The sequence below is a fragment of the Coregonus clupeaformis genome, chromosome 5 (assembly GCF_020615455.1).
Source record: "Coregonus clupeaformis isolate EN_2021a chromosome 5, ASM2061545v1, whole genome shotgun sequence".
In the NCBI taxonomy this organism is placed as follows: Eukaryota; Metazoa; Chordata; class Actinopteri; order Salmoniformes; family Salmonidae; genus Coregonus; species Coregonus clupeaformis.
In genome coordinates this window covers 38393621-38416328 of record NC_059196.1, presented here as the reverse complement: position 1 = coordinate 38416328, position 22708 = coordinate 38393621, and the positions used below count along the sequence as shown (strand labels likewise).

At 44.3% G+C, this 22708-nt stretch overlaps 1 protein-coding gene across 1 annotated transcript; it reads left to right on the top strand.

Annotated features, from left to right (window-relative positions):
- The first annotated feature begins 368 nt into the window (after window positions 1-368).
- LOC121566938 (protein mono-ADP-ribosyltransferase TIPARP) lies at window positions 369-22498 on the top strand. Its single transcript, XM_041876877.2, has 7 exons — window positions 369-601; window positions 1602-2638; window positions 13715-13901; window positions 15351-15538; window positions 19594-19878; window positions 20504-20761; window positions 21681-22498. The coding sequence occupies exons 2-7, from the start codon at window positions 1635-1637 to the stop codon at window positions 21868-21870; spliced, it is 2112 nt and encodes a 703-aa protein (XP_041732811.1). The 5' UTR covers window positions 369-601; window positions 1602-1634; the 3' UTR covers window positions 21871-22498.
- Window positions 22499-22708: the final 210 nt, after the last annotated feature.

Below are 22708 nucleotides of genomic sequence, written 5' to 3'. Positions count from 1 at the left end.
ATCAGGGGACACGTGCCCCTGTGTTCCCTATGGGCTTGATGCCTCTGACTGTGTCCTGTCACAGGCCTATTTATGGCATGTGTTTGTCCTCCCATAATCCTCCTATAGGCCTACTGGAAACGCTGTTTGAAAACGCAAACAACTAGAAACCGTCCCAGTCAGTCAGTATCTAAAAAACAAGGGGGGGTTGAGACCACCCAGCTCACTGTAAACGCCCTTAGTAGACCTACAGCACAACCTACAACACAACTTCCTGCTTTACCTCCTCCTATGACACACCAAGTTTCGTTTTTTCCTCCTCTCTCTCTCTCTCTCTTCTCCTTTGATGCCAAGTCCCACCCTTCGACCGAGTGAGGAGCGCTGTGAGTGGCTGAGAGGACGGAGCGTTCCCTGCAACAGCTGCGAGCTGCCTCTATCCACCACAGGAGTTGGCGGAATTGAGCCCAGTGGAGAACGACGAACAGCTGCTTTGTCACGCATTGCCCCAGCCCCGGACCAGCATCCTAAACGCAGATCAACATATCGCTACATTCATGACCGGACAGGGATTAAGTGGCGAAGGAAAGAACTTCACAGAAGAGATCGAACGGATTTTACGCAGGTAGGAATATGATATGTGTGTGTCTGGACGCTTTGTATTCTAAACTGGCTCTGTGAAAGCAACGCTATAATAAATCACCCAGCCGGGACGTCTATGCAGCAGTATGTGTTGGAGCTCGACTATATTGTAGGCTAGTCCTTTTGCGCAGCGCACCAGATCTTCATGACTGCTGGAAGGGAATTTTTACATTTTATAAACGATATAGCAGTCTGCTACGTTCTGCAACTCGGGTTTAGTGTTGTTTATCTCAAACATCCACCGTGTTTTCGCGGATAAAACCTGCTGAAATGCGGGTATTTGTGCCTAATAACATCGTAGGCTAGGACCTATAGGATTTATATAGCCGATGTAGGCTTTTTGATGTTCGTAACAACGGGAAATGCAGTGGTAGGATCGAGTCTTTGTGCTGTTCGCCGCAGTCCCCCTTTCCTCTGTGTGTGTCTGTAGGCCTACGTGCAAACTTGCTCGAGCAGCGATTTGTAACTGGCACGTATGGCGTAGACCCCGTGTATCTGCCTCCGGTGATCAAAATACTCTCTCGAGAACGTTTTGTTATCGTGCGACAATGATTGTATCGCGCTGTATTAGTAGCCTGTACGCACTGTAATTGCATCATGACGCTCGTCATTGACAGAAAATAATAAAATAAAACTGTTTCTAAGTTTGGGAGACTTTTCCCCACCTATAGGTTCTATTCAGTCTATTCAATCTTCTAGATTTAAGGGCTATCAATGGTAAACAGGATACTTTCCATTTTATCAGTTTAACATTACCCAGGAAAGTAAACGATTGGTTTCCAAAATTATGCTTATTGTTTTTCACCCAATAAAACGCAATGGTTATTGACTCTGTCAAGGGGTCTGACCAACAGTTTATCAAATGACATGCCCAGGACTTTTGAAACCTATGAGGCATATATTTTAGGTGTGTTATTTCCCGTCTATGGTTATTTCTCTCACACTCTGTCTGTCTCTCTTATCATTTATTTCCTCTCTTTCAGGACTATCAGGTTTTAGGTGTGCCCCTGGCGACCATGGATAAAGCTTTACATATCCTACAGAAACCGACAGACTCAACCGACAAGGTCCTCGACGGTGGAACGGGACTCGCTCTGGATATGAGTATGAGGGACCGGGAATTCACAGAACAATCTATTAGACTTACCGATAAAATCCCGTTAGTGAAGCCCTATTTCAAAAAGAAACACGGACAGAGGAAACTGGACGCAAAATGCCTCCGTGCACTCCAGGACCCAATCCTAACCACATTACTGAGTACGGATGCTCTTGTTACCGGAGACGGGGTGTTTGTCCCCCGGAACCCACCGCCAAGGACAGCGGGGAACCTGTGCACTGCGGCGGTGGTCAAACAGACACAGATTGGTGGGCCTGTGTGCCTGAAAGAATCGTCAGCTACCGGTGTAACGGCTATGATTACCGGCGACACGGAAATGGCGGACGACGCCGCCGAGTTGGAGGAGACAGAGAGGGGGGTAACCAAGGTGCCGGTAGATATCCAGCGCGTGACAATAGACCCTAACGAGCGCAGATTCCAACTCAAACTTCACCCCAGGGCGCGCGATGTGGCGGCAGCACCCCCCACACCAGATACCCCTCTAGTAACCCCTCCACGCCAGGGGGGCAACACGATGAGTGACCTATTTGCTTCTAAAGCCTTGCGGGGGGCAAATTGCCTCACCATTAAAGACAGTAGGAGCACCCCCAGTCTTCAGGCCGACAAAGGCGAGATATTTCAGGATAAAAGCGAAGAGGCCTCCCTGGATCTAGTTTTTGAGCTGCTAACCCAGCTCCAGTACCACACACACCAAGCCGATTCGGTTTCGATCTGCGTGGATTTCCTGCAGGGGTTGTGTGTGTACGGGAGTGACTGTGCTTACCACCATACTGTACTGCCCTACCACTGGCAGATCTGCAGGAGTGATACTCAAAGCTGGCAAAGCATTGCGGATGATTCACAGGATCAGTTGGAGAGGCTTTATTGCAATCCGGACAATGAACAAGTCAGGCTCAAGTTTCAGTAAGTGCTTTTATTTAGTTACAGTGGTTCCTCCTGTTCTATGTTCTGTATGAAAGTAGCCTAATAGAGCTGAGATTGTATTTACAGTATTAAGACAGGAGTGCTTTGATATGAGAAAGGTATGCTCATAAGGTAAGCTCCCGAGTGTTGCAGTGGTCTAAGGCACTGCATCGCAGTACTAGCTGTGCCACTAGAGTTCGAGTCCAGGCTCTGTCCGGGAGACCCATGGGCGGCGCACAATTGGTCCAGCGTCGTCCAAGTGTTTGGCTGGCAGGGATGTGGGTTCGTTTCCCACGTGTGTCAGTATGAGAAAAAAAAAAAACGTATGCATTCACTAACTGTAAGTCGCTCTGGATAAGAGCGTCTGCTAAATGACTAAAATGTAAATGTATGCTGTTTGATATATCTCAGTTTCAGTAGGTGTGTGTGTGTTGTAATGATTAACTGACTGAGTCGTTTTGGTTCCTGGATTCCCCTATCTCAGTTCTTATTTGGGTGTCATTCTTATGGCACTTAGTTCCTGCAATAGAGAGTGTGCTCTTTCTGCTCCCAAACCCAGCCTTCTCATTGGTTGAAACAGCTCAAACCAGGAAGTGCTGTACCCATGGCAGCTTAGAGCTGGGAACTTGCATGACCTACTGCTGCCTGGTGCAGTTACACAAACACGCACACACACACACACACACACACACACACACAAGCACTTGGCAACCGCTAGCAGACAGGCATACAAATTGTGCTCTGGTTCAAGCTATACACCACACATTCACACAATGAAACAGTTAGCTATTTCACCACATTCACACACACACATATCTCACAAGTTATTCGGGGCACTGAGGGACTTGTGACTGTGCGTGTGTGTGTTGTTGATTTAGGTTTTTAAATTGAAACTACATGCAAACCTTCCCACCCACAGGATATGCACCTGTCCATGAGAAGCCAAATGCAGTCAAGCTCTTATTTGAATGTGCAACACACTCACATAGGGCTAGAGAGACTGTAATAGGCTTTGGTGATAGTAACTTAAGTGTATAGTAGTGTCAGTTTCCAAACATTATAAACGACCAGTCTGTATACAGAGCCAAAATACCACAGTAACTACCAGTGTAATAACCTATATAATTACTGTGTAACAGACTAGTAAATACAGTTAAGAAACCTTTTCTTACATTCTCTTAGAAAACCAAAGTAGCCATGGTAACAATCGGTATATAGACTGTAGGACTTTTTATTTAAGTTTAAAATACTTTCCCATTAGTTTACACCTCTATTTAAAGTTTTTTTCCCTATCTTTTCTTTATTGCTTTCTGTTGTGAAGTGTTAGACCATCAAATTCTCCTGGAGAATTTCAAAAGACGGCCTCCAACACACTCCCAGCATGGTCCCGACATGCTCTGAATTTTAATTCCCATTTAAGCAAGTAAAGCAACAGTACTTAATTTTCCAGAGTCGGCCAGATGTAGATTTCCTGAAACCAGTCGCCCCACTCTTCCCACCCCAACAAACACACACACCCTGGGTGATGTTGTGTTGCCATAGTAACTGAATGCAGTTGATAACAGCTGTTATCTGAAGAGCAGCAGAGGACAAAACAAGCCAGGCCGTCAACATGGCAACAGACTTATTTGGCAGCCGCTGCTGTGTGTTTGTGTGAGTGAGAGAGAGTTAGTTAGTTAGTTAGTTAGTTAGTTAGTTAGTTGGCTGGCATGTGTCAGTATTTGTGTGTGAGGAACTAGCTCTCACAGTCTCACGTGAGAGTTAGAGGTTCATCCATGTTTCTCACACGTCACATTTCAAAGTGTTTAAGGTTAAGTTTGGGCATTAACTCCAAATTCTTAAAGTTAGGCATTAACTCTGAATGGTTAAGGTAAGGGTTAAGGTAAGGGTTAAGATTTGGGATAGAGGTAAAAACTAAAATATTAAAAAAAAACTTTCTACCACTGGATTGGAACATACAACCTTTTGAACCAGAGCCATCCGCCATCCCCGTCCACAACACCCTAGCAAAACTGAAACCTACTTGAAGGTAACAGCGCTCATTGTTGCCACTTAGTGGCCGGTTTCCACGTCATCTCCCGACGTCCTCAGACGTGGATGGACTTGTATCACGGGTGACCTGCCTGGTGTGCGAGAGGGCATGCTTTGTGGGTGACTGTGAAAATGGGAGAGCGAGTTGATAATTCCTTCTCTGTGTGTCTGTGTTTACCGTCTCAACATGTTTGGATGTCCTGTACAGTATGTATAGGACATACAAACGTGCAGCTGTCTAAGGCACTGCATCTCAGCGCTCGAGGCGTCACTACAGACCCCCTGGTTCGATTCCAGGCTGTATCACAACCGGCCGTGATTGGGAGTCCCATAGGGCGGCGCGCAATTGGCCCAGCGTCGTCCGGGTTTGGCCGGTGTAGGCCGTCATTGTAAATAAGAATTTTGTTCTTAACTGACTTGCCTAGTTAAATAAAGGTAAAATAAAAAATGATTTGAGTTTGACTGTATGTCAGTCAGTCAGTGCGTGTGATGCAGGGGCAAGAGGTTGTGCTGTAAACTGTCTACTCAGCCCCACTCAGCCCCATTCCTCTCTGGGTAGAAGTGGCCATGTCTCCCCCTCATCCCACCTCCACTCCTCCATTAGGGCTGGGCGATATATCACATTTAATTTGAATTTCATGTTTAGCGCAATGCCTGTATCGTTTTAGTATTTATGGTATTTTTGGTCTCGTCTCCTTCGCTCCTTCTGTGCTGTGTGCACGGTGCACCTTCCCACTCGTACACAGACACCAAACTCCTCCCCCTGCCACTCAACAACAACAAAGACGAAAGATCACTTCTTCCTCTCTGACATCAAGCAGTTTCAACTCGCTATTTGCATTTGAGGTTTGGTCCAACAGAATCGTAATATGGGCACCGAAAACACATTGAAACGTTATTTTACTGTAAAGGGTCAGACACACCGAGAAATCTGCCTGCCGATAGGTACTTAGCACCTCTGCCTAGAGTGTCCGCAGTTAACCTTTTGTCGTTCACATACACAGTTTTACCTCCGATTTGCTTCATTTAAATACTCCAGGCCACAAGGTCGCAGTAGCTTGTTTGGCTTGTGCCTGCTGTAGCTAATATAAGCTAACTGACCTTTTGTAGCTCAGTTGGTAGCGCGTGGAGCTTGTAATGCCAGGGTAGTGGGTTTGATTCCTGGGACCACCCATATGTAAAATGTATGCACACATGACTGTAAGTTGCTTTGGATAAAAGTGTCTGCTGAATGTCACATATAATAATATGTATATGTGTGTGTGTGTATAACTGGCAAGCTGTGCTAATGTTGTTGCTAGCTATAATTTAATTTGTAGTAAGCTCTTGTTGATACTAACCAGATGGCCATAACTAGCGTAGCTAGCAACATTATATTTAAATCACAATGGATTCATTTTTGAATGAAGTAGCTGCCTGTTAGCTGTCGAGAGTCGGTGGAGTAGCTAGTTAGCTATGTTGTACTAAACGGCGATGATAACAGTTTTTAGCTAACGTTAGCTAACAAGCAAACTGACCCTGGCAACACAGAATAATGGAGAGTGAATAGATATATTTCTTCATCTTGCTAGATAGCTAGTTTGGGAAAGCAGTTTTATTGTTTTAGTTAATACAAGTCTGATGAAAAGGGAGTGGATTACACCAGGAAAAGTGCCATCTTTTCATTGTCACTTCTGTCGGCTCCCCAACGTGGAGGTTCGTGCCCTTTTAATTGGCTCGGTCATGTTCTCAGCCATTGACAAGTATTGTGATTCTACATGCAGAAATGTCAGGTTTGTCGGTACACAGCAGGGGCGTCTTTTGTTCTAGCAAGAGAAGGAACGGCCTCGTACTGTGATAGTACCTATCAGCAGTCAGATTTCTGTGTGCGTCTGTAGTATAATAGAAGAGAACTTAAAGGGATACTGCTAAGAATGCTAGTAGCTAGACTTCCAGTCATCACGCTAACGCTAGTTAGGCATTGGCTCATTAAACTACCTTTAATTTCCTTCGTACTGGACACAAAGACATAAAAATGGTATCCAAGAGTTCATCTGACTCTGGGGAAGTAGATAAAGGGCATCATTGCCAAAATTCCGAATATCCTTTTAACCTTTCTAATGATACCCTTTTTTATGTCTCAACTCCTGCAATTTAGAGAAGAGCAGACCCTTCTAAAATGGGACTATCAATGAACACGATTGTGGAAAATTAATGCTCAGTTTCTGTCACACGCAGCATTGCTGTACCACCTACCGCTAGCATTTTAGCCACAGACTGCTAGCTGTCTTGGTCTATGTTTTATAAATGTGCAATGAGCATAAAAATACACATTTTATATAGGGAATTGTGAACTCGTTCTCATTCTGAGAAATAAGCATCTTCTTATCCAGGTAGGCCACTTGATTTCAACATCTAAACAAAGTGACACTGGATAATTTTTATTTATTTATCTGAGTTCGGACATAAACTGCAGGGATGCTTTTGATAGCAAAAATGTCCAGTTGATCTAGCAGAGTTTGAGTGTAAGTGTGGGTATGAGGGGTGGGGAGTTCCATCATGGTTGTATGAGACCGTAGATGAATCCCATCTATATGACACCTTGGAAGGAAGTCCTAATACTGATCCTCTTTTCTCAGGATTCCTCTGGCCAGCTACAGTTACATAGAGAGGAATGGAATACTCATCACTTAACATGATTCACTTTTTACCTACCCTCATCCCCGTGACAGGAATATTTTATGTAATGTGTGTTTGCGTGTGTGTGTGTGTGTGTGTGTGTGTGTGTGTGTGTGTGTGTGTGTGTGTGTGTGTGTGTGTTGTGGGCCTGCCTCCATATCCTTTTGGTGTGTCAATGAAAGCTGTGTTATCTGGTCTGTATTAGGTATTTCCCTGTGATACTCTGCCCTGTGGGGTGTAAACTGTGTGTGTGTGTGTGTGTGTGTGGTAAATGGTTCACATGTCATTAACTGACAGAGTCACTGAGACCAAGGACAGAGGGACCAGACACCAAGGTGTGTGTGATTGCTTCTGTCCATGTGCACAACTGCCAGTGTGTGTGTGTGTGCTGTGTTTGTGTCTTTGTGCCACTGTTTGTCAGAAAATATAATTTCTCAGACAATGTGTAGCCTACCATGGGTGTGATACTTGTGTGTGTGTGTGTGTGTGTGTGTGTGTGAATGTTTCTTTGTGTGTGTGAATGTTTCTTTGTGTGTGTGTGTGTTTCCGTGTGTGTGTGTGAATGTTTCCTTGTGTGTTTGTGTGTGCGTGCGTGCATGTGTGTGTGTGCTACTTGCATATGTGTGTGTGAGGAGATAACATGTCAGACTGCCAATGAAATGATTCACTGGGGCGAGATCTGGGTCGCCCTGCCTTTAATTACTCAGCCTCTACCTTTAACCCTATTCTCTCTCTCTCGCTCTCTCGCTCTCGCTCTCTCCATCTCTCTCTCTCTCTCTCTCTCTCTCTCTGTGGCCTGTGAGTGTTCGTGCCTGCAGGCTTCCGTACGTCTATTCTGAAGCAATTTCTTCTCCTTCTCCTCCCTATCCTCAACCTGCCCCTCCTCTCAAATTCTACCTCTCATCAACCTCTCCCCACTGGCTCCCTGTGTGTGTTGACTGAATAACCTGTCCCCATGCAGAACATTCTAGAAGAACGCTACGTTTATAGGAAGATTATATTAAAACTGGATGATGGAGGGAAGGGAACTAAAGTGTGTGATGATGTGAGTGTGTTGTGTTTTCTTGCCAGTTTCTAAAGCTGGGAAACAGAACCAAAACACGACAACGAACTACATTTACTCTTTCATCTCTATATGAGAAAGTGAGGAATACCCAGTGTGTACACATTGTCCTCCTCACCAAAGTGACGTCTTGTATGTGTGTCGTGGAATAACCTTTGGAACCTGCATCAACCTCCGTAGGGTCGGTTCACTGGCTTATGTGTGTGACTGCATGTGAATTTATCTGGTTCCAGTCAGTGACGCTCTCAGGAGCGTGACTGATGCGGGTGTGTGCTGCCCTAAGTTCTGCTGATGTCTGTGAGTGAGAGAGAGATTGGTGTAGGGCTGGATTTAGAGCCCACCCTCTGTCTCTTTCTCTCCTCCCACTCCCATGTCAGCACTTTTCTCACCCCTCCTCTTTATTTGAAAACACACTCATTACAGCCGTTATTTCAACTGCAGTGTCTGTCTGTGTGTGTGTGTGTGTGTGTGTGTGTGTGTGTGTGTGTGTGTGTGTGTATATCCAAACTTCAGTTGACTGTGCACTCAAGGAGGTCTGTGTATCATGTGTATGGACGTGTGTGTGTGACCTAATCGTTTCACATGACAATAATGCATCACCATCGTTGGCCAGGCGTTGCCCCTGTTGCCATGGTGATCCCAGTACTGCTCTGTGATTGGTTCGTTGGGACATCAAAGGGTGTTGTAACCATCACCTTCCTCCAAGATGACTCCAAACTCCTCCCTTACTCACTCTGTACCTACCTACCTCTATCTCTTTTTCTCACACTCCTCCTTTCCCCTGTTTATGCTCTCCCTTTCTCTCTTACCCTCTCTCTGCACTCCTCTTTTGAACCCCATCTCTCTCACGCTTTCTGTTCTTTTCTCACCCCAGGGCTAAATTACTTTTTGGTCTTCTGAAATGAACAAACAGTTCTCAGCCACTCGCACACTTTTCTCAGGGTATGACCTGAAATTAATTTGAGGTGAACTGTGTGTGTGTGTGTGTGTGTGTGTGTGCGCGTGTGTGTGTGTGTGTGCGTGCGTGACTGTGCAGTAAGGGTGTGTCTTTGCACCCCTGGAAAGCCCAAATTTTAAGCCAGGCTTTGAGTGCTGTCTCTTCCAAAAAGGGGTGTGTCTTTGGACTGTGTCTGGCATTTGATTGGCTCTCTTAATTTACTCCCAGACTCACTCTGTGCACTTAATTTAACCAGTGGAATTTTATTTTTTGAATGAAGCTACATATCTGGCCCGGAGAGAAAGAGAGAGGGGAAGGACTGGAGGGAGACAGAGGAGGCGAGGGAAAGGAGGGGAGACGATTGTCTGGCGTCACTGAAGACCTCATACGAGAAAGGGGAGGAAGTAGATTCTTAAGGACAGTTGAACTATCTTTAACTTGGTTTAATAGCTTATTGTGTGTGTGTATGTATGTATGTGTATATATATATATATATATATAGTATATTGTAATCAACTAGTTATAACCCGTAGTTTTCAGCTTGGTTGCTTGTAGCTACTCTAGGTGTGTTTTATATGATCAGAAGGAGGAGGCAATGTAGTGAAGGGTAGTGTGATGTCTGGAATGAGATGAGTGTTCTAATTGGAGGCCGTGTGTGTTTGTGGTGAGATGGAGTGTAGCGTAATTGGGGAAAATACAGTTTTGTGATCTCTGGCTGGCCGTAGTTCCATTTACACATTCCTCATGACCATGGCACTGTGTCTGTCTGTTTTGGCACACACAGTCTTGTTTTACTAACCTTGTGAGGACACACAATTGATTCCCATAAAAAAAAATATTTGACCTAACTTTAACCCCAAAACCTAACCCTAATTCTAACCCTAACACTAACCCTAAAACCCCTAGAAATAGCTTTTTTTCCTTGTGGGGACCATCAAATTGACTTCTAGTCCCCGTAGTTCAATCAAATCAAATGTTATTTGTCACACAAGCAACAGGTGTAGACTAACATGAAACTTCCCATCAATGCAGGGAGAGAAAATCAAAACACTAGCCTTGGGCGGTATACCGTATATACCGTATACCGGAGTATTTAAAAAAATGTTTTTCAAATCTGTCAAAACTATTTATTTTTTCAATAACTGTGAATATTTGTAGCAACTTTTTAAGTTAATACTTGTAAAATATGTTAGGAGATGAGGCAGATTGCGTTCTTCATTTCACCTGTCACATTATTTTACATTATGAAGCTTACCGTAGTTCCCGAGAACGTTGAGCCAGTCTGTTTGTTTGTAAATAGCACAACGACGGGAGAAAGCGAGATGGTGAGTCCATAGCGTTCTATATACGGCTCACGAGGTCATGAACTTTACACTTGTATGCAATTCACTACTAAATGTTTTGCCATCAGATATCTTATAATGGCTTTCTGCCTGAAGTCAAAGAGCGCTGGAGGAGTTGTCTGTACAGCTGCCATTTCTTCTCTGTGCTTCCTACTAGCGTGTTCTTCTCTCATCCGTTCTTCTCCTCCTCTGCTCCCGGTACACACGCTGCTCTTCCTTCAGAAAAGCATGCATCACAACTTTGTTTTTTTTTTGCACAATTTCTCTCGTTCACTTTCGCTTGTAAATGTCCACACTCACCGAAAATGACATTGGGTAGCTAATAGCTATGCTTGTATAACTTTATGAGCTGGATTTGCCTGTCTTTGCAATTTGTTTATGTTCGTTTTCGCTCGTTAGCATTTAGCGTACAGCGTCTATGTGATTTTGCTATTAGTTTGTGCAAAGTTTGTTAGCATTTCTGATAATAGAGGCCCAATGGGCTTTTCTTGTGTTTTAACGCCCCCTTCTGTGCTATGCCGGTAATACCGTAAATCCCAGGATGAGTGAAGGACGGTATGACGATATGAAAATCTGGATACCGCCACAGAGAGAAGAGAGGAGTGGAATGCACATAGGGAAGACAGAGCGAGAGAACAGAGAGAATGCAGCCTGTTCCTGTTCTCTCTGTATTTTTATTTTCTTCTCTCTACTCTCATCCTTTTTCTGTTCCTTTTCCTCCTGTCTTGATGCCTTCTCTCTCTCATAAGTCCTGTATCATCAAGTATGTCGCTGGCCCAATCAGTTTTTCCCAAAAGACCTGTGACCAAAATTGTTTGTTAACAAAATTGTTTTCTTGCGAAGTGAACAAAACAATTTATTCTTTACCAGAACCTAAAATGACTTTAGCGTGACCGATATGGTATGAATAGATATATGGCAGGACGTTGGACTCAGGCCGGTGGTTGTGGTTGTTTGTTGTGTTTTCCACATGAAGCACGAGAGAGCAGTAGCAGATCCCTATTTCAGTTCCTCACACGGACCGGTGGAATCGTAGTTTTTTTTTTTTTTTTTTTTTTTTTGTCATTTAGTATACGCTCTTATCCAGAACGACTTACGGTTAGTGAGTGCATACATTTTAATACTGGTCCCCCGTGGGTGTCGAACCCACAACCCTGGCGTTGCAAACGCCATGCTCTACCAACTGAGCTACACGGTTAGTTAGTGTAAATGGTAATCAATCTGTGTGTGTAAGAAATGTATTCAAGTCTTTGTAAAACCAATGACTATGTGTTTTCAAGAGCTGTGTGTGTGTGTGTGTGTGTGTGTGTGTGTGTGTGTGTGTGTGTGTGTGTGTGTGTGTGTGTGTGTGTGTGTGTGTGTGTGTGTGTGTGTGTGTGTGTGTGTGTGTGTGTGTGTGTGTGTGTGACCGAAACCTCTTGACGGATTATTTTATTGGGTGGAACTATGACTTGACAATTTTTGGTGTGTGTGTGACAGAAACCTCTGACTGAATATTTTATTGGATGAAACTATGACTTGACACTTTTTGGTGAAGGAAGTTCTATGAGTTTCACTTCTCTCAGCTGTCGTCAGTCAATGAATGCATAGATGTAGTGTGTAGTTGGGCTGGAGCTGGCCATAGGATGGGGTGTTTGCACTCATTTTGACAGATGATTCCTCAGCCTCTATTTGTTTATGATTTAAAACATGAGATTTTGGCTAACGTAGTTAGCTGAGCTGTGAAAGGAAAATGTCTCTTGTAAACTATATCCTAGAGTCTAGTGGGTAGCTGAGCTGTGAAAAGAAAATGTCTCTTGTAAACGACACATGCCACACAGGTCACCAAAACACACACCAAAGGCGGCAGCATGCTTCAGGTCGGCTGGCCCCTAGCAGAACTCGGCTAGACGAACCCAACGAGTGTGCTCGCATAATCCCTTAAAAGACCTTCACTTGAAAAACGAGACAAAGTGGCAATAGTACCGTTTGTCCATTTTGAGACACCATAGCCAGTATACACTTCGTCAAAATAGGCCGAATTAATCTAAGTTTTAACTCAAGAAATCTGTAATCCATTTTGACGTTTTTGCCGAGGAGGTCTTAGTCACGCAATTTTACATCTAACTAAGATGTTTGGTGCAGTATTTCTCAATGGAAAAATGTGCATGAAAACAAAGACTATTGAAGAATCCTTACTGTTGACCAATCACCGACGAAGGGGCTTAGACTTCGGCTTGCCTCCAGAATAAATGTTGTGTGCCCGACCAGCCGAGAAAAACCCTCACCGAAGTCCAAAACGAACAAAAAACGTCACAAAGTGTTGTCATAATATATGCACCAACTCTTCCGAACTGTTTCGGCTGGGAAGGTTGCGGGCGCCTTAACTGTCACACCTCTCTCCCACACAGTTTGTCACACCTTTCTCACACACTAACCTCTGCCCCCTGCGTGTCTCTGCCTGTCCAGACTCCTGCCTTTTAACCTCAAATTCCATTAGACTCCCAGCCACGATCAATCAGCCCATTAACGCAGCCACAGCACAGCTAGCCTGGTGTGTGTGTGTGTGTATGCATGACATATTTATGTGTATGCCTGCATGCATTGCTCATGCATGTGTAAGGGGCATGTCTGACCCAGAAAAGGCCTTGCCAGGGGCCCGAGGGGTGCTAGTGGGTCGGTGGTAGGGGGCGGGGTGGTAGGAGTTGACCCAGACTAGCACAAACAAAGACAGAGGTCTCTCTCTCTCTCTCGCTTTGTCTCTCTCTCTCTCTCTCTCTCTCTCTCTCTCTCTCTCTCTCTCTCTCTCTCTCTCTCTCTCTCTCTCTCTCTCTCTGGTGATCTATCATTATTATTAGCATTACATAAGGCTTATCTTGACCGAGATAGCACATTTGCAGAACTCCAATGACAGTTGACCACAGTGTGTGATATCTGGCGGTTTTGTGTGATGTTGCAAGATTAATGTGTCTGTCAAGTGATATTGACCGTCTGTGTGTGTATTGTACTATCCGTGTGTGGTACTGTGTGTGTGTGGTACTGACCATGTGTTCTCTTCTCTCCAGGGGTCGTGTGTTTTCGTTAGACTTCACTGCCATGCGTGTATGTGACCTGGAGTTCGACCGTGTCAGACGGTTGACCACACCCTCCAGCCCTGCCGCCCCGCCCCCAAACACAATCCCCACCCCTAACTGCCACACAGTGTGGAAATACTACTGCAGAGACAATTTCGGCTGGAGAGAATACTCTGAGGTGAGTGTGAGTGTGTGTGCATGCATGTGGATGAAGGGCGAGTTAGAGGCTATTAAATAACACACACAAACTGACAAAGGAGACACGTTAACCCTGGAGTCACACCGATCACGTTAACCCTGGAGTCACACCGATCACATTATCACATTAACCCTCGAGTCACCAATCACATTATCACATTTCAAGTCACACCAATCAGTTGTCTTCCCACCTTAAGAAGATCAATACATCAATGATACGGTATGCCATGTGGAATGGGTCTCTGTTGCGCGTATGCATGTGTGTTCAGAGTTCTCTCTCTGTGTGTGTTCAGAGCAGGGGTTAGAACCAAAATTATTTTCCAATAGTTTCACTCTGAACAGAACAACTATTTTTTTTCGTTCCGTTCCACTGTTCCAACCAGCAAAATAAAGTTCTGAACCGGTCGATCCCAAAACAATGTACCGGTCTTTATCATTCCTTTCTGTTTCCTCTTTTAACCTGTGAAATCAACCGTTTTTTACATTTATCTCATTCAATGACTTCACCAATCAGTGCGGATAGAGCAACTTGCTATGGAGCGGGCAAGCTAGTTGTTTACATGCGTAATGGACAAACCAGTGTATAGGGCGCGAGATGCAACTTACATTTTGCGGGTGTTGAGAGAGGATTAAGGAGGAGGCTTGGCTTGAAGCGCTGGGCATCTTGTTATGACATGCATTATCTGAATTAGGCCCACAGAATTATGCCTAGGAGCGGTTTCTATGGAAGAACTTTGAATGTCCTTTGAACTTCTGAGAGTTGGACGGACCAGAGCTAGCTAGCTAACAAGCTTATGTGTGCAGAGCGGCAGCAGAAAGAAAAAAAAACACGTCTTACCTTTTTGTAGTTAATCAAATCCAATGCGAAACGTGATAACTATAGAATTCTTAAATCCGTTTTTCTGTAATAAAAAATCTCTTCCTAATTTCTGAATCACGCTTGTGTCGTCAGTACAGTAGTCTTTGCTTCAGGGTAGCCTGCACACACACTGGCAAATATGTTCAGCTGGCAGGCTGACTCTGGAAGACGTTTCTGAGTGACTGAGTGAGGGCTTTGCATAGGCGCTTTGTGTGTGTGTTTATGTGTATATTCCCAGTGCTACAATTCAGTTTAAGATTGTTTATTAGCATGAAATGTGTAAATATTTCTAAAGAAGATTCATTCCAAAAGTGTTAGTTACACAATATTAGGTGGAACAACTTTGAATCAGATTATTCCTGATGAATGAATCACCACAATAAATAATATCTCCAATTAAACCTCGATCCTCTCTCTCTCTCTCTCTCTCTCTCTCTCTCTCTCTCTCTCTCTCTCTCTCTCTCTCTCTCTCTCTCTCTCTCTCTCTCTCTCTCTCTCTCTCTCTCTCTCTCTCTCTCTCTCTCTCTCTCTCTCTCTCTCTCTCTCTCTCTCTCTCTCTCCCCCCTCCAGCCGGTGGTTCGTCTGATAGAGGAGGCTAGTGGTCGTGGTCTGAAGGAGGTCCGTTTCATCACCCTCCAGAACCAGTACATCCTCAACATCAGAGATGGCTTCCAGCAGAACGCCGTGTTCGGCTTCAGACGCCAGATCAAGAAACGACCCCTCTTCCTCTCCTCCATGGTCCTCACTCCACATCTACAGTGAGTACTGGACTGACACTATACTAACTGTACGTTCAGCTTCAGATCTACTGGATTACTACAACACTACACCATATCGCTAATGTAGTCGATTAGCTTTAGCACACAGTCTTATCCAGAGCTCTCCCACTCGAGGGTTGAAAATGTCTGATAAAATTAGATTTTGAGGTGAACTGTCCTGTTAACATTTACATAGCATAGTACACTGGAGCCTGCTGCTACCAAAACAACTTGTCTTGTATGGATGGTACCATACCACAGCACAATGTGGTTGGACATGATGTGCCAGCACAGTGAGCACACCACACACTCTCTTCTCTTACTTAGGTAGTGTCCGTGTGAAACAGTGTTCCATAGAACCAGTCAGTCAGTCCTCCCTGGAAGTAACAGTCAGTCAGTCAGTCCCTATTGTAATGTGACAAATTGATCTAACTACCAGAACACAGTGCTGCCCTGTCCCTGCCAGTCCTATTAGTCCAGTACTACTGCTACTGGGGGAGCTAGACCGTGCTGTTCCAACCAGGCCTGGAACAAACAGATAAAGAGACGGAGAGAGGAGGAAGAGAGACATAAAAGAGAGAGAACAAGGAAGAGGGAGAGACGGAAGACAAAGGAGGAAGAGAGAGGTGTAAATGGCTTCCAGACAGGGGCAGCAGCGTGACTGAATGAGTGTGAAACGTGACTGTGGGGAGTTTGAATGCGAGCAAGGAATTTGTCCCCTGGACTTTTTCATCTGTTTCCTTCTTTCCATCTACGGCTGCTGCTTGACTGTGCTGTTCTCCTCTTCTCTAGTCACCAAGTCATGAGTCTCCTCTTCTCTAGTCACCAAGTCATGAGTCTCCTCTTCTCTAGTCACCAAGTCATGAGTCTCCTCTTCTCTAGTCACCAAGTCATGAGTCTCCTCTTCTCTAGTCACCAAGTCATGAGAGAGAGGAACTTCTGCAGATATCACATATTCTCAAGCAGTCATGCTGGTTGTGTGTGTGTGTGTGTTATCTATAAACAGTGAAACATGATATGATTAAGTACATATGCCTAGAATAACATGCAATCTTACAGTGTTCATTTTGAGTTCAGTGTGCGTGTCTGCGTGTATGCTTGTGTCCTGCTGAGCACAGGGGTGGAAGTCATTATCTTGATTGGCACTGTGGCTCTGTAGCTGCTTGCAACTTAGTTCTCACATGGGCAAACACATCCTTCTCTCTCGCTCGCTATCTCTCACTCACACACACACACACACATACACACACACCCGTACATCTGTTCACCTTGCCTTAAACACATTCACCCTTCTTCAATCTTTTACCTTGCTTTCTATCTTCTCAGAACTCATGGGGAATAAAGCATCTGATTGTGGGGGCAGATTTCAGCGTGACACTCAAACAGAGCGAGACAGAACTGAGATGAGAGACTCAGGAGCAAGAGGGAGAGAAAGAAACTGTTACTGTGCCACAGAGAATCACACACATGCATGCAGACACCGAGATAAGGCTAATACCATTAAGACGTGGAGTCTGAGCCAGAGAGAGAGAACATGACAACGATCCTACTGTTAGTGACTCAAATTAGAACATGACAACGATTCTACTGTTAGTGACTCAAATTAGAACATGACAACGATCCTACTGTTAGTGACTCAAATTAGAACATGACAACGATCCTACTGTTAGTGACTCAAATTAGAACATGACAACGATCCTACTGTTAGTGACTCAAATTAGAACATGACAACGATCCTACTGTTAGTGACTCAAATTAGAACATGACAACGATCCTACTGTTAGTGACTCAAATTAGAACATGACAACGATCCTACTGTTAGTGACTCAAATTAGAACATGACAACGATCCTACTGTTAGTGACTCAAATTAGAACATGACAACGATCCTACTGTTAGTGACTCAAATTAGAACATGACAACGATCCTACTGTTAGTGACTCAAATTAGAACATGACAACGATCTTACTGTTAGTGACTCAAATTAGAACATGACAACGATCCTACTGTTAGTGACTCAAATTAGAACATGACAACGATCTTACTGTTAGTGACTCAAATTAGAACATGACAACGATCCTACTGTTAGTGACTCAAATGCCAGACAGGCCATGGCTTTTCTTTTCTTTCTGTGTGAGTTCTCTGACAGTCTCCTGATATGCCATTGCTTTGTGTTTTCTCATCCTGTGTCTGTGCCTCATTTCTGTGAAGCTCATAGTCTTCTTCTTCGCTGTTGACGCTGCTGCTGCATTAGAGTACCGCCCACTTCTAGCGCTATGACATCGTCATGTTGTTTATTTTGCAGGATGTGGTGGAGATTCAGGTTATTGGTTATTCAACATTAGCATAGGTTATTATGAAATAAAACATAATTGGATGATTTCTGATGTGGTTTATAATTCTAGAAGGGATCCATATACAGCTGCGGAAAAAATTAAGAGACCACTGCAAAATTATCCGTTTCCACTATTTATAGGTATGTTTTGGGGTAAAAATAACATTTTTGTTTTATTCTATAAACTACTGACAACATTTCTCCCAAATTCCAAATAAAAATATTGTCATTTAGAGCATTTATTTGCAGAAAATGACAACTGGTCAAAATAACAAAAAAATGCAGTGTTCAAGTTCATTTTTAAACAACACAATAGGAATGTTTTAACTAAGGAAGAGTTCAGTAATTAATATTTGGTGGAGTAACCCTGATTTTCAATCACAGCTTTCATGCGTCTTGGCATGCTTTCCACCAGTCTTTCACATTGATGTTGGGTGATTTTATGCCACTCCTGGCACAAAATTTCAAGCAGCTCGGCTTTGTTTGATGGCTTGTGACCATCCATCTTCCTCTTGATCACATTCCAGAAGTTTCAATGGGGTTCAGGTCTGGGGATTGGGCTGGCCATGACAGGGTCTTGATCTGGTGGTCCTCCATCCACACCTTGATTGACCTGGCTGTGTGGCATGGTGCATTGTCCTGCTGGAAAAAAACAATCCTCAGAGTTGGGGAACAATGTCAGAGCAAAAGGAAGCAAGTTTTCTTCCCGGACAACCTTGTACGTGGCTTGATTCATGCGTCCTTCACAAAGACAAATCTGCCCGATTCCAGTCTTGCTGAAGCACCCCCAGATCATCACCAATCCTTCACCAAATTTCACAATGGGTGCGAGACACTGTGGCTTGTAGGCCTCTCCAGGTCTCCGTCTAACCATTAGATGACCAGGTGTTGGGCAAAGCTGAAAATTGGACTCATCTGAGAAGATGACCTTACTCCAGTCCTCTACGGTCCAATCCTTATGGTCTTTTGCAAACCTCAGCCTGGCTCTTCTTTGCTTCTCATTGATGAAGGGCTTTTTTCTAGCTTTGCACGACTTCAGCCCTGCCCCTAGGAGCCTGTTTCGAACCGTCCTCGCCGTGCACTTCACCCCAGCTGCCATTTGCCATTCTTTCTGTAGGTCACTTGATGTCATCCTACGGTTGTTGAGTGACATTCGAATGAGTTGGCGGTCATCCCGGTCAGTAAAGAGTCGTTTTCGCCCTCTGCCGGTCTGTAGCTTTGTCCCCAATGTCTGCTGCTTGACCTTGTTCTTATGAACCGCCGTCTTTGACATTTTAAGGATGGAAGCAACCTGACGCTCACTGTATCCCTCTGCCAGTAAAGCCAGAATTGAACCCTTCTTTTCCTCACTCAAAACTTTCATTTTCAACTCTTTTGGCATGGTCAATAGTTATTTTTTGATTAATATTACTTTAGAGGTACTATTAGCACTGTTTTTGCCATCCAGCTGGTCCTATTGCAAGAGGATAGTGATGACCACAGCAGTGGTTTTTATACTTTTCCTCGTTAAATAAGATTTGGTTCAGGGGATCACCTAATCAGTACCTAATTCAGTAGAATGAGGTGTGCCTGTGTTGGAATTCAACAGACACTGGAATGGAATGGCTGTCATACATGTAGAGATGCTGATTTAAGAAAAATTTGCAGTGGTCTCAATTTTTTCCACAGCTGTATATTCCCAGCTATGGTGTGTAACTCTGTTCCCCCCTTCTCTTTTCCAGGACTCTTGGTGGCCTCTCCTCCTCTTTCCCCTTCTCCTCCTCCGCTGTGGATCTGTCCATTTCTCTCCCTCTCTCTCCCAACTTCACCAACCCTCCCAGCGTATTCCCAGAGACCTGGTTACCCATGACAACCAGCCAGGACTTCCTGCAGGTTCCGGTATCCCGTGACGACCGGAGTTACCGGACTGTCTACACCCTCTTCCACAAGACAGTGTCCGAAACCAAGTTCCGCATCCTGAAGATCCTCCGCGTCCAGAACCCCTTCCTCTGGGAGAAATACAAGAGGTGAGTTATCATACCGTTATTACAGTTATTAAATGGGTATGTTATTACACAGGTTCACCTGCGTCCTCGTGGAGGTAAGGAAGTGGTTGACTTAGTAGCTACACAGTTATTAGCAGTTGTTAGTTGGTTATGACTGTCTGAATCAGAGCTCATTAGTTCCTGTGGATAGATGACTGGTGTGCCTTGGCTGCTACACTGGTCCTGCTTTAGACCAGATCTAGGGGAAGACGGATGTCTGTCTGCTGTGGCTCTGAATGTGAATGTGCTGGAATGGGTCTGTTCCAGGCTAAACGGCTCTGATGCCAGAATGCACCAGAATGCTTTCAATTGGGGCCATTGATGTTGTGGATATTGAGAGCACAGGAAGTGGTTCCAGAGTGAGGATGAGTCAGGGGGGTGGTGCTGAGTCACGGGTTGTTGGGTGGTTGGGTGTGTGTGTGGGTGGGTGTTGGGTGGTGTGTGGGTATGAGTATGTAAGTGTTTCCTACTTGGTAGAAGCGGTGAATCAAATAGACTAGACTATAGAGTAAAACCTTAAAGCTGTTTCACTGTATCCTGTTCAAAAGTGTAAACATTCAATTACTAGACTAAAGACATCCCCCTCCCCCTCCTCTCCCCCTAACAGGAAGAAGGAGTACATGTCTCGTCGTCTCTCGGAGATGGACAGGATGCTGAGCGAGCGGCACCTGTTCCACGGCACCTCCCCTGAAGTGGTGGAGGGCATCTGCAAACACAACTTTGACCCGCGTGTTAGTGGCAAACACGCCACCATGTTCGGACAAGGCTCCTACTTCGCCCGCAAGGCCGTCTACTCCCACAACTTCTCCAAGCGCTCGCCTAAAGGGGTCCACTGCATGTTCCTGGCCAAAGTCCTCACTGGCAGGTTAGTAACCTTTATGGGGATTACCATGATGTAGAGCATCATACATCAAACAGCACATAAACACATCAAACAGCACATAAACACATCAAACAACACATAAACACATCAAACAGCACATAAACACATCAAACAACACATAAACACATCAAACAACACATAAACACATCAAACAGCACATAAACACATCAAACAACACATAAACACATCAAACAACACATAAACACATCAAACAACACATAAATACATCAAACAGCACATAAACACATCAAACAGCACATAAACACACCAAACAGCACATAAACACATCAAACAACACAAACACATCAAACAACACATAAACACATCAAACAACACATAAACACATCAAACAACACATCAAACACATCAAACAGCACATAAACACATCAAACAACACATAAACACATCAAACAACACATAAACACATCAAACAGCACATAAACACATCAAACAGCACATAAACACACCAAACAGCACATAAACACATCAAACAACACAAACACATCAAACAACACATAAACACATCAAACAACACATAAACACATCAAACAACACATCAAACACATCAAACAACACATAAACACATCAAACAACACATAAACACATCAAACAGCACATAAACACATCAAACAACACAGAAACACAACACACAGAACAGAAACACATCACACAGAACAGAAACACAACACACAGAACAGAAACACAACACACAGAACAGAAACACAACATCACAGAACAGAAACGCATCACACAGCACAGAAACACGTCACACAACAGAGAAATGTGGTTGAAGAAAATACTTCCTAACCGCAATAGACCACTACTGGTCAGTCATCCATAATAGTTCCATTTAGTGAGCACTGGCAGAGCTTGACGTTGTTCCTCTCTCCTCTGTCTCCAGGTTTACAGTGGGGAACCCCTCCATGCGGCGGCCGCCCCCACTCAGCCCCCGGGACCCCTCCAGTGACCTGTACGACTCGTGTGTAGACAACTGGGTGGACCCCCAGATCTATGTTATCTTCAACGATGACCAGAGCTACCCCTACTTTATCATCCAGTACGAAGAGGTTCCCAGTACTGTGGCTATCTGACACTAGAGCAGACAGAACCAAAACCAGTTCTGTGGCTATCTGAGAACAGAGCAGACAGAACCAAACCAGAGATACCCCATACTTCATCATCAGTATGAGGAGTTAACCAGTACTGTCAATATCTGAGACCTGAGCCCAGGAACAAAACAACCGTGGCCCTGGATATATTTAACGTGGGTTCTCCCAACATCCGTCATCCACAGCAGCTCCCATCTGTATTATGTTGGTTTGAAGCCCTGGCTTATGGGGCAGCCATTCTGTGGCCTCTTAAACTGGACAGTAGATGGAGTTTCATTTGGACCCAATGCTGTGTGAATAGATATTTGCCTTGGCGTCTGCCATTTTGGATTCCCATTTGGAATTGAGCAGTGGACAGTGTCACTGACACTCAGTGCTGGAGTGACAGCATAACGTTTCTGTTTAAAACCAAACCCCCTAAGATCCCCATCTCTCTCTCTAAGACCACTCTCTCTCTCTCTCTCTCTGAGGGCAGACATGTTTGCTGAGACAAGCTGTACATACATTCTCCTTGTTTATATTTGAACTGTGTGCCTTTTGTTCATAAAAACGTTTATTTATGTTAGTTAATGTAACATTGAGTAAATAAAGAATCTAAAAGAGAAAATCATAGCGCTGTCCAGGGTGATTTATTGCCATGTTTTTATATTTCATTGGCAGTTGAGTACACTGTTTCTACAGCCTCAGCAACCTTTATGTAAGACTATAATGTTATTTGGTGTTAGTGATAATGCCAGAGATGCCGGTGTTTTGAGGATACATTCCGTAGAGGGCCGGCAAACCGTGCCAATATATTCTCCAAACACTGGATTCGAGGTCA

Coding starts and splice junctions, on each gene's coding strand:
- LOC121566938 (XM_041876877.2), top strand. CDS start 1,635: ATGGATAAAGCTTTACATATCCTACAGAAACCGACAGACTCAACCGAC. Junction 13,902..15,350: donor GCTGGAGAGAATACTCTGAG/GTGAGTGTGAGT, acceptor TCCCCCCTCCAG/CCGGTGGTTCGTCTGATAGA. Junction 19,879..20,503: donor CTCTGGGAGAAATACAAGAG/GTGAGTTATCAT, acceptor TCCCCCTAACAG/GAAGAAGGAGTACATGTCTC.